The 12909-nt window shown below is 35.1% G+C and overlaps 1 protein-coding gene across 3 annotated transcripts in view; it reads left to right on the top strand.

The window, feature by feature from the left end:
- The window catches only part of PHIP (pleckstrin homology domain interacting protein), a 193057-nt gene that overhangs the window by 163373 nt on the left and 16775 nt on the right, over positions 1–12909 (top strand). For all 3 annotated transcript variants that reach the window (XM_027854734.1, XM_027854725.1, XM_027854741.1), the window contains exons 30-33: positions 2489–2644; positions 4748–4868; positions 6969–7094; positions 10685–10754. In XM_027854734.1, coding sequence (XP_027710535.1) covers positions 2489–2644; positions 4748–4868; positions 6969–7094; positions 10685–10754 — 473 coding nt within the window. The remainder of the gene's footprint in view (positions 1–2488; positions 2645–4747; positions 4869–6968; positions 7095–10684; positions 10755–12909) is intronic.

The following is a 12909-nucleotide window of genomic DNA, read 5'->3' as shown; positions in this document are numbered from 1 at the left end:
GACTGAACTCTTTTGACTCATCCAACCACAAATTTTACTACCATCATCACATCACCCTAAGGTAATAGCAGGCAGGTTTGTTCTCCAGAACTCTTCTCCAGTACTTAGAAGTTTCTTAGGCCTTCATTGTTTTTTGTTGTTGTTTTTTTGTCCTTCATTCTTGAAAACAACCAATGACATCAGGAAGGTGTTGTCTTGACTTGCAAGTGAATTGGATTTGAGTGAGGCAAGGCTTGTAAGTCAACAGCCTCACTCTCTTCTCCAGAGCCATCTGAGTCCAGTGACAAGGCATAGATCAGGATGATTGGAGATGGCCCCCGATGCAGTGGGAAACCTTGGCCTTTTTAGCCAAGATCTTCACCAGGTCTCAGTTTGTCTGAGGCAAAAACCATTAAGTGATTAAGGCTAGGTAAGAAATGAGGGGAGAAATGCCCTCTTTTACCTATTCAAAGGAAAAAAAAATCTCATCTAGGAGAGGAAGACCCTCAGAGTTCCTGGCCAGAACAGAAACAATTGCTATTTATACTCACTGTGAACCAACAAAACCCAAACAATGACCAACTGAGGGTTGGGTTGGGTAGCCCATTATTGGCCAGTCAGTGAGAGCTAGAGTGATTTGGGTTTAAGGCATAGGCAAGTAGCTCCAAATAGGCTTTATCAAAGCATGGTTTAACAGAGAGCTATATTTCTAGAAATTTATTTTCCTTTGGGCAGAGTACCCATATGTAAATGTATGATTCCCCATGTGTAGGGAAGAGGGAAAAAAAGAAGGGAGAGAGAGGGAGGTGCAAGAAGGGACAGTTCTCAAAGGATGAGAGCTATCAACAACCATATGGAAAATTGCTCCAAATCATCAATAAGAAAAAAAGGAAAATAAAAGAAACTCTGAAGTTCATGTCCGTAAGATTGGCAAAGATGACTGAAAAAAGTGATTGTTGAAGGATTTGTAAGAAAACAGGCACATTATTGTATTATCGGTGAAGTTATGAAATGGTGCAAACATTTTGGAAAGTAATATGGAATTATGTTCAAAAAGTCACTAAGACTCATATATCCCTTGACCCACCTTATGTCCCAGAGAGATCAAAGAAAAATGACCAAAATTCAATCCAGTCCAATCAATAAACATTTACTAAATATCTACTATGTTCCAGGCACTGTGCTAAGCACTGGGATACAATTAGTAAAAAAGCCAGTCCCTGTCCTTATGGAGCTTACAGTCAAAAGAAATCAACATACAAAAAGAGGCAAGAAAGTGGGAGTGAGGAGAAAAACCAAGGGGGTACTCAGCATGGGGGAGTGTCTTGTTCTTTGGAGTTGAAACGGCAGAGTAGCAGATGCAAAGTGGAGTGAGCTGAATACATTTTCTAACCTTGAAGCTATCCAGGAGTTCAGTATCCTGTCCTCCAGTCATTGGGGGTAGGAGGCTGAGGGAGATATCAGTCAAGGCTTGAATTAGCATCAGGTGGTAAGATGAGATGTGATGGGTTTAACCTGGGAGGTGCATCTTGTTCAGTGGAGTTGAAAAGTAGAGTATTAGAGGCAAAGTGGAGATATGTACAAAAATAATTATAATAGTACTTTTTGTTATAGCAGAGAAGTAGAAACTAAGGAAGTAGTCATCAACTGGGGAATGACTGAACAGATCATGAATATAATAGAATATTATTCATCTGTAAGAAGGATTTCAGAAAATCCTAGAACTTATATGAACTGATTTAGAATAAATAGAACCAGAAAAACAGTTTGTTCAATAACAGCATGAATGATTGAATGAATGAGAGAGCATGGTGGGTAAGCATTAGAGATATAAATAGAAAAAATAGAGACAATCCCTGCTCCCAAGGAGCTCATACTCTAATTGGAGAAGACAACATATAAAAGTTAAGGTGCAGAGCAGACATAAAGGCGCATAAGTCCTAAGGATTTAGTGGAAAAGCAGATAGCAAGGCTCATGGGTTCTAGGTTAAGTCAGTAGGTCAGATAATTATGCTGGGGTCTTCAGGGCATTGAGGCTTTGCAGATATAATAAGGGTAGGGGGATCTTAGGAGGCAGGTACGGGGCAGGTAGTAAGGCTTGATGATTTTCCATTGAAGTAGAATTGGTGACTCTCATCTTATCCAAGGCCTTCATATAGCAAGTTGAAGTAGTGCCCACTTCCCCCCCCCAACCTCCTTTTGAGGAGGACTTTAATTCATAATGTAGAACTGATGATAAACTAAAGAGTTTTAAAATTCTAATGTGATGTTTCTAAAACCTGTTTCTTTTTTCATAAAATACACTCTTGCATTTAACTATAGAGCATTACTTTCAGTTATGGACATTTTAGAGTATAAAATACATTTTGTATTAATGAAGTTGTCATTGATAAAAGTGTAAGTTCTTTTCAAGGAGTTTTAAACTAAAATTGTTGTTAAAGAGTCTGTATGTATTTTCAAATTTTCCTAAAGATGATTTTTCTCAGATTTTCTTTTTGATGCATTTCAGCTGTATTTCCTGAAGAGCTAGGAACAAGTGTTCCTTTAACTGATGTTGAATGTAGAACATTGATCTATAAACCTCTGGATGGAGAATGGGGTTCTAATCCCAGGGATGAAGAATGTGAAAGAATTATTACAGGAATAAACCAGCTCATGACACTAGGTAAGACTCAAAAAAGAGGAAACAGATGATGCACAAATAGAAAACTTGAGTAGAAATAAAACTGAAAATTAAACATAGTCTTAGTTTTCAGAGAGATCTTAGGTCCATGCTAGATACCTGTATACCTCTATAATGTCTCCTTCAGGTAGCTATCCAATGTCAGCTTTAACACCCACAGTGACATAGAAGGTACTGCCTGATGAGGCAACTCATTTGTTTATTTGGCAACATTAGTCCTTAAGAAAGTTCTTCCTTGTGTTGAAGCTTATCTGCCTTCCTACAATTTCCACTGATTAATCCTAGTTCTTCCCATTAGAACAGCACAAAGTCTAATTTGTTTTTATGTATAAACTCACTTGGTCAAGAATACAGATCAATTGTCCCTATTCCCCCAATCCACTTTTTCCCAGGCTAATTATTCACAACTGCCTAACCAAATCATATGTGATGTGATTTTTGAGGCCTGTTGGCAATCTCCTTTGTACATAATCCAATTTGTTAAGAAAAAAATTAATTACATTGAATTGACAACATAAGGAAATTTGGTGAGATTTTATTTTCCTGAAATAAATTACCTTTATTTTATGAAGAAAAACTTAACCTTTTTTCCAAATAAGTATGTAAAAATCTTCAAAGTGATTTTTTTGAAGGTGTATGCAAAAACAGTAGAGATCTAGAATTGAGTTAAAAGATTGAACCTGATGTACTAGTATTGATTCACAGTTGACTGGTAAATCTACAGAGGGCCAGTTTTGCTACCAAATAACTTCATGACACAAAACCCATATTGGTCTGTGTCTGCTCTCTTAAGACTTGCCGTAAGTTTCCTCTGTACAATATTTCATTGATGTATTGCAGTCTATTTACACTTAACCCCTTCTTAACCATTCCCTTTAAGGGTAGGAACTGGTTAGTTTTTTGGGTTTTTTTGTTTTATTTTGTTTTTTTGCAGCCAAAAAAAAAAAATTACCAAACTCAGATACATTGTTCTTTATCAGTCTTGGTCCTGAAAGACATATTTCCTCCTGTTTAGTCGGAAGACTATAGATGTGGAATGTTGCATATATTACTGTTTGTGATTTTTTTCTTCGTTGAGTTTTACTGTAAAAAAAAATTTTTTTCATTGTCATAAGAAAGAATTCTGTGATGGGGTATATTGGGGAAATTATTCTGAGGTTTTTAAAAAAGGGCATCTTATTCATTGGAGATAAAAATCAAATAATGGGGTTAGACTTTGATCTTGAAGGTCCCTTCCAACTCTAAACCTATGTGCCTGAGATGATTGCAAATTTGCCTTCATGTATTAGGAAACTTTTTCATTAAGTTATTGTTGGATGACTCATCGTTTTCTTTCATTATCCATGATAGATTCAAAAGGTAGTGATGATTTTCTATGTTATTTTCTCTTGTTGTAGACTTTTCTTATATAACTTTGCAGATTTTATTTGTTAATAATTATATTAAGGATATATGGAGTACTAGTGAAACACATAAAGCCATTGTTCAACCCTTGCTCTTCATAGATCTAACCTTCCCAACCTTTTTCACTTGTACATTTCTTTGATAATATTTTTTTTATACAGCTTCCCATGTGTAGTTCTTGGTAGGAAATAGCTCCAACCTATTCATATCTATTATGTGTTTTTACATGTACCTTTGAGTGACCTGCAACTTAATTATTTGTAGATTATGGTTTTCTATGCTGCAGGTAGTAGATAATGAAGAACGGGAAAATATAACAATGCTTTCAGTGGCACCAAGCTTCCCCTAAAACAAAAGCTATCTTTTTAATATCAATATTTTTCCAATGATTCTGTCTTGATATAAAGTGAAATTATAGGATGATAATGGATAAAAACTTTAGTACTTAATAGAGGAGTGAGCTTGGCAAAACATTTTTGAATTGTTGATATGCATTGATTTTATGGTAATGTATGGCAATGGACATACATAATGTAGAAATATTCTGATAGCTGCTGACTTAGTAGAAATACGCATGACCTTCCAGAGCTAAGGTGGTTTTGAAAACTTATAAAGATATTAGTTTAAAAGTGATTTTTTAAAAAATACAATGTGTAAATATTTTTTCCTTCTTTGATTTAGATATTGCTTCTGCATTTGTGGCCCCTGTGGATCTACAAGCATATCCCATGTATTGCACTGTAGTGGCATATCCTACTGATCTCAGTACAATTAAACAAAGACTGGAAAGCAGGTTTTACAGGTTAGAACTAAGTTACATAGTTATTACTGGAAAAGGTGTAGCAGGGGAGAGGGGAGGGCAGTATTATTAGTAAGTGGTCTTTTTAATTGAGCATATTCTTTGGAAAATTTTTGAGTACCATACTTTCATTATTTCCTAATCTGATTTGATGCTCACTTTTCTTAATGAATAGAAAACTCAATACAGAGTTTTCTTACGGAAAGAGGGGGAGCAAATTTCACATTAAAAGTAAAAGTTTTTTAGTTGACTTTTAAAAAGAGTATCATTTTTAAAATATGTGTTTGCTTTAATCATGCAGTCTTTGAATACTGATGAAAAAGTAATTCTCCTTTGTCCTTATGTTTTTGGTACTACAAACATTTAAAAACATTCAGAAGTTTTAGAAAATCATGTAAAACTTTTATAGCAATTTTAGTTTCAGATGTTCATAGACTCCCTCTTCTCCTCCCCCCCACATTCAAACTTGAAATAATTTATATTTTTTTCTAAAGATATATCACCTTGTATAGTTATTTCTTTAGAACTACATATCTCTGTGTATATATGTATAGATATAGATATATGTTCAGATCTGAAAATAAATATTGAATATGAGGAAGTCACATTTTCCATATTTATTGTAAATCCTTTTGGTTTTTATAGTTTTGACAGATTTTTACATGTTTATAATTCTTTTGTTTTTCTTTTAACCTAGAAATTTTTTTTTTTTCATTTCAACTGACTTTTGATAAAAATGTATATTTCTTTTTTTTCTTTTTAAGAATATAAAGAGCTATTTGCACGTGTTTCTTTATATACCAACAGTTCTGAACCTCTCACTTCCCTTTCTTTTCCCATTGCCTCTGGAGATTTCACTCCCCCTCCCCTTTTCTGTTGCATATTCCACTATCATCCTGGACTCCCCCCATTGCGTTTTGCTCCTTCTTCCCAAGCTCCATCATTACTTCATATCTTGTCCCAACGACGTGTGAAAGTTGTAAGAATTCTAAATGGAATATTAGTAGTATTTTAGAACCAATCCATCATATTAGAATTATTTTTGTATGGTGAAAAGTGCATTCCTGAGGTCTTAATTTGAGATGACTTAAAAAAAATTCCCCCCCAGAAGGGTAAAGTAGGTTTTTGTGTTCTAGATTGGAAATCCGTCCACCACTTATAATGTTGTTTCTATGAAAAGCTGCATTCTGAGTTCCAAAACTGACTTTTAAATGAAATTTTGAAAGATATGCATACTCCATATGTAATTGTAATTAACATTCTCTTAAAAGAATAGGGTCTTTATTATAAAATACTTAGTATTGTACTATGCTATAAATATAGTGATGTGATGGGTTAGAATTCATTTCCTCTATGCTCAGCGGCCCTAGACCTACTTGTACTTTTATAATTTTTTTTAGTAGTTCTTCTTTCTCTTCTTTCCAACCACTTCCTGAGGTCTTTACCTCATTGCTCTTGTCAGTGTGTCCTGCTCTCTTATTTTTATATAAACTTGTTTGGGTTTGGGAGCCTGAATTTGACCTTACCTCTGGTAAATAGTAAAATGTATATTTTTTTTTCTTAATGACTATTTGCCATCCAAACACATTTTTTGTTTTGCTTCTCATGTGTGACTACGTTCCATGTGAATATGGTTGCTAGAAGTCTTTCTTGGGTAAAGTTGAGGGAAAGCTTTCTGGGTGCTTGGTTTGTAAAGGTTTTTTTATTCCTTCCACTTGGTATGTGTTAAGGAATATTCCCTTAAGAAATCTCTAGAGACTCTACATAGAGTTGTATTTCAGTCATAGAATTTGAGCCATTAGAAATAATTCTCCATCAACATTTGTTTTAGAATTCAGAGAATAATTATTCTTCAGTCGTTCAGTTCTTCAGTTGGGTTTCATAGTAAACTCGTGGTTCACTTCATATCCCACAGGTGATCTGTCGTTCAGCCATTTAATAGTTTCCTCCGTATATCATAAAATCACATCCAATAACTATAACTTATTTTACTATTATCTTTTATAATTTTAAGATTAGAGGATAAAATTGGTAAAAAATCTAATTTTAATTTCTATGTACATTTTAAAAATATGAGTTAGTTCTTGTATTTTTCTTCCAAAGGCGGGTTTCGTCACTGATGTGGGAAGTTCGTTATATAGAACATAATACACGTACCTTTAATGAGCCTGGAAGCCCTATTGTGAAATCTGCCAAATTTGTCACTGATCTTCTTCTACACTTTATAAAGTAAGTTCATGATTACTTTTTTATTAATTCTAACTACAATACCAGTAATTAACAGTATTAAATGATATAAAGTAGGGCCATTATTCATATAACTACTGTTATAGAACTCAAGATAAGGAGCACACAGGATCAATCATACATTTAGACCTGGAGAGGGCCTTAAAGACATCCAGTCCAACTCAAAATATCTTCTTATATAGAAAAGTAAATACAGGGTTATTATGTAATCTTAATTATAAGGGATCATCACCAATGGCATTAATATTTGTATTCCCCACACATCTACAATACATTATGTATTTAGTTAATAAACACAAGTATAGGGCTGTTATACCAGATGATAATTAGCCTTTGAGAATACTAAATTAAGCATTCTAGAATTCTCTGCCACAGACCACACCTTCCTTTACCATTCCCCACCATTCTAACGTAATTTCCCCAGTGTCATCTTCTTAGATATAAATGAGATAATACAAGTATTAAGTGTTTACTACATGCATAATGCTAGGTAGTGAGAAAACAAATAAAAAGAATTAAATAATACCTGTTTGTAATTTACATTTTACTGGGGAATACAAGTACCTATAAACTTACATATATATATATACACACACACACAGAGCATAAATATGAAATTGATATGTAGAGAGCAGTTACTTATAAAATAGTTGTGGGGTGGGACTAGTAGTTAGAGGAAACAGGAGAGGTATCATACAGAGAGTGGTGCTTGAATTGCATATTAAAGGAAGAATGAGGACTCTTAGTAAGTAGAAGTAAGGAAGGAGAGCATTTGACGTATATGGGATGGCCAATGCAAAGACACAGAAACATGAAATAATATCTGCTGAGAAGCAGAGAAAAGGTCAATTTGTTTAGATTACAGAGTGTAGGAGGGGAGAGTAATATCCAGTGAAACTATCTGCCAGGGCCAGATTTTGTAGAGCTTTAAAACTAAAGAGAGGAGTTTGTATTTAAACCATACAGTCAGAATCACAGGTCCTTAACATACTGATGTCACAAATCTCAGAGGCTGGCCAGCCTACAACTGAGTAAGAATAACTTATTCTGGGGGCAGCTAGGTTGCACAGTGGATGGAGCACCGGCCCTGAAGTCAGGAGGACCTGAGTTCAAATTCAGCCTCAGACCAAATACTTGACACTTACTAGCTGTGTGACCCTGGGCAAATCACTTAACCCCAATTGCCTTTTAAAAAAAAAAAAGAATCGCTTATTCTTGTACTTATGACTTCCAGAGGCAGCCCATGTCAATTTAGGGTAGCTATGTTTGGTAGAAAAAGTTTCCAAAGAACAAAAGCCCAGTCTATCTGATTCCTCTTTCACATGACAGTTGTTCAAATACTTAACGACCACTATAACTTATCACTTAAGTGTTCTTTTTGTTTAAGCTAAACTTTCCTAGTTTTTTCAAATCATCCTCATGGTATTGTCATGAGGCCCTTCACCAGCTTCATTGTCCTACTCTGAAATGTTCCAAGCTTATCAGTATCCTTCCTAGTCCTGATGACAATACTTCAAATGTGTAATCTGATCAGAATTAGATAGAATCACAAGTAGAGTTAACAGGATTTTGTGCCTGTGTATTTTGGAGGATGTGATAGAGGATAGAGTCAAGAAGACTCCAAAATTTGAAGGAACTGGAAATGTATAGCTTGAAAAGGGAAAGACTTGGGAAGGTGCATGGGGTGGCATAGGGTAAGTCTTTCAGTATTTGAAGGGCTGTCATGTGGAAGAGGGATTATGTTATTCTGCGTGTTTACAGAAGGGTCAAAGCCTAGGAACAGTGGGGAGAAAATAGCAAATAAAGTTTGAGATACAGAAAAACTTTCTACCAATTGAAACTGTTCAAGAATGGAATGTACTTGCCTTGGAAGCTAGTAGGTTTCCCCCATACCAAAGGTCTTTACTCAAAATCTAGATACCGCTTGTTACATTTACTATATTATGTAAAAATTGAACTGGATGACTGCTGTGGGGTCCCTTCCAACTCAGCTTCTGTGAATAGACTATTTAGACTCTTTAGAATAGGCAGTTTTAAAGATTTTAGGTATTTTCTTTATCTACGAAAGTTGTTCATTTTTTACTTATTAAACAAGTATTATTCTATTCAGTAAATATTTATTGTACCTGGGCACTTTCCTTAATGCCTTGGCAGAGAAAAATTTGTATTTGAGAGATAAAAAATCAGTATTAGCTACCCTAAGAACTTAAGATCTAACAAAGAAATAATATCTGTATGTAAATATCTAAATTCCAAGACAGGATGTGCTAAATAAATACCATGTGAGAGACCTCAGGAGTTCTCTGGTGAAAAAAATCCTTTAGCTGGTAGTATTAAGGAAGATTCAATGGAGATGGAAACATTTAAGCTGTCTCATCCAGTGAGACAGATTATGAGAGGGCAAGGGCATTCTGATTTGAGAGACCATCAAGAGCAAAACTGGAAAAAGCACACCAGAATGATTAGTTCAATTTTGCTGGAATATAGGGAATGTATAGGTGATTAGTGCAATGTAAAACTAGAAGAGGAAGGTTAAAGTTTCCAAATGAAGAGTTAAAATTTATTTTGCAAGATAGAGATACATGCAAAAGATATTTCAGAAGTACAATTAACTGGACTTTGTGTCTAGATATTGAAGGATGTGATAGAGGGTAGAGTCAAGGAGGAGTCCAAAACTGAATCTGGTTGACTAGGAAAATGGTGATTCCATTAACGGAAATTGCAGTCAGGGGAGAATGGATTGGCAGGGAATATGAAGAATTTTATCTTAAATATATTCAGTTCAGGGTATTCACAAGACAGCAAGGTAGAAAGAAGTTAAGCATGTGTGATGGCTGCTAAAGAAAGATATCTGAATAAGAGTGGTAGATTAAGTTACTGGAGAGGGTGAAGTTAACTAAGCAAATAATAACAATAACAATAATAATTAAAATAGAATGACAAGGAGAATAGTTGAGGGAGTTAACCTCAACATCAGTATTCTGAAGTTTGAGAACTACTTATTTACTAAGGTGCTAGGTAGGATACACAGAAAATAACATGTTTCTGAATCTCAAGAAGCTTACAGTCTACTTAAGAAAGTTAAAGAATTTAAAGGAATGATAATTGTAGAGGTCAGGTAATGTTTCTAAGAATCTGAACTAGTTCTTGAAAGGTGGATAGGATTTGTATGGTTGAAGGGGGCCATTCTGGGAAGGAAGGAATGACGAGCCAAAAGCTCAGATTTCAATGCTTATGGTACATTCAAGGAAACATAAGTCTTAACTGGAGTTGAGAGAATTTAAGTAAGAAATTAATTTGGAAAGGTAGATTTGATTGAAATTGTGGAGGGCCTTGAATGTCAACGGTAAAAGAACTTACTTATTTATATACTTAACATCTGTTGTGGGTAAATTTTCAAATAAGTTCTGGGGCATTGTAACCTCCCAAAGTTTTGATATGCTTATTTAAATAATATAGGAAATACATATTAATAGAAAATTATTTTAGCTCTTAACATTCAGTTTATATTTTTTTTTTAATTTTTAAATTTGATATTACAAGCCTTTGTACTAACATTTCTTGTTATATAGAGATCAGACTTGCTATAACATAATTCCACTCTACAATACAATGAAGAAGAAAGTCCTGTCTGATTCGGAGGTAATTTAAGATTTTATTGTCATTATTAGAGTTTAATCAGTGGACTAAAATAAATCCATATATTTTAGTGAGTTATTAATCATTTGGGATAAAAAAAATTTTTTTTAATCTAGTATCCTCATTTTTTTAGAAGCATTTGATTGGTATATTGTATTTGAGTTGGTAGTAGTTATAAGACCCTTAAACTAGATACAAACTTATCAATGAACAGAAATGTCAGTATTGTGGTAAATAAGCATTTATTAATTGCTTTTTATGAGTACCTGGCAATGTGCTAAGTGCCTGGGATATTAAGAAAGATAAAAGTAGTGTAATCATTCTAATGTAGTAAACAATATGTCTATAGAACAGTACATAAAAGATATGAACAGGATAGATGGAAGGTAATCCTGGGGCAGGTACCAGCAGTGGGAGAGACCAAGAAAAACTTCTGCAGAAGGTATTGTTTGAATTGTCATAAAGGAAGAAATAGAAAGCAGAGGTAAGAAGGGAGAGCATTCCAGGCATGGGGAATGGCCATTGCAAATGTATGGAGTCAGGAAGAGAGAAGTGTTGTGTGAGACACCGGCAACTGGGCCAGTATAGTTGCTGTAGAGTGTAAGAAGGGTCAAATGTAAGAATATTGGAAAGTTAGGAGGGGGTTAGGTTAAGAGGAGCTTTTAAAAGTCCACTAGTATTTTATATTTGATCCTAGGGATAATAGAGAACCACTGGAGTTTATTGATTAGGAGGAGTGACATTCTCAGACCTGCAGTTTAGGAAAAGCAACTTAAATGAGGGGTGAATTGGAGTAGGGAAAGACTTGAGACAGGGAGATCTATTAAAAGGCTATAAAGAGCCCAAACAAGAAGAATTGTAACAGGATGGTTAGTGTGGATGTGGAGAGAAGACATGCGAGAGATATTGTCAAGATAAAGACAAGATTTGACAACAGATTGGAGATATGGGATAAATGAATAGAGTTGAGAATGAAACCTAGGTTCCGAGCCTAGATGACTGAGAGAGTGGTGGTGCTCACAGTAGTAATGGGAAATTGAGAAGTGAGGAGAGGATGAATGAATTCTGTTTCGGACATGTTGAGTTTTGGAAAACTATAGAATGTGTAAATTCAGGATGTCTACGTGCAGTTGAAAGTTGTAAGACGAGCTCAGAGGAGAAGAAAGATATATAGATCTTATATATCTATATATAGATATATAGATTTACATAGATATGACAGTTGAATCTGTGGGAGCTGATGAGATCAACAAGCACAGCAATATAGAGGGAAAAAGAGAAGAGGGCCCCAGGATAGAGCAGTGGGAAACATCCATGGTTACTGACCGTTAACCTGAACAAAAAACCAGAAAGAAGAAAATTAGCAGTCAGCGAGGAAGTGAGCCAGCAGAGAGCAGTGTCATGAAAACCTAGAGAAAAAATTATTCAGGAGAAGAGGGTCATAGTATCTAAGGTTTTAGAGAGGTCAAGAGGAATGGGGATTGAGAAAAGGCCATAAATTTGGTAATTTAAAGCTCATTAGTAACTTTGGAAAGAGCAGTTTCAGTTAAATGATGAGTCTGTATTGCAAAATGTTTTAAAAGTGAGTGAAGAGGAGAGGAGGTAAAATTACCAGTATAGATAATATCTCAAGGAGTTGAGCCATAAGTTTCGTGGGTTAAGCGAGGTTTAAGAATGGGAGAGACCTGAGCGCATGTTTGTAGGTAGCAGGGAATGAATCAAGGTCAAGAGTACATGTTAAGGGATTTACCTTGGCAAGAACGACCCACCTCTTCATATGAAACAGAGGTGAAGGAATAAGAGAGTAAAAGATGTGTGGTGATATAAGATGAAAATGAGTGTGAGAGAAGAGGGAGCTCTTGTTGAATAACAGTCAGTTTTTTTTTGGTCTGAGTCAAGGTCTTCGGGTTAGAGGGTGGAACAAAGGAGGAGTTATGGGAGGCTAAGGGGAAGATGAAAAGGTTAGGAATAGCTGTTGTATTATGTGGAATAACAGTTGAATTAGAGGGGTTTAAAGGCTTGCCTTGCTACAGTGAGAACCCAGTTGATATTGTGTAACAAATTCGTAGTGGACCTTGTCAGCATGATTTCATAATTTTCAAATATGCTGCTATTTTCAAGGCGTTCCAAAGTAAAAGGGGGGGGTGAAAACTACATA

This window comes from Vombatus ursinus, unplaced genomic scaffold (genome assembly GCF_900497805.2).
Source record: "Vombatus ursinus unplaced genomic scaffold, bare-nosed wombat genome assembly UNPS02000582.1, whole genome shotgun sequence".
In the NCBI taxonomy this organism is placed as follows: Eukaryota; Metazoa; Chordata; class Mammalia; order Diprotodontia; family Vombatidae; genus Vombatus; species Vombatus ursinus.
This window is presented reverse-complemented; position numbering and strand designations above follow the sequence as displayed.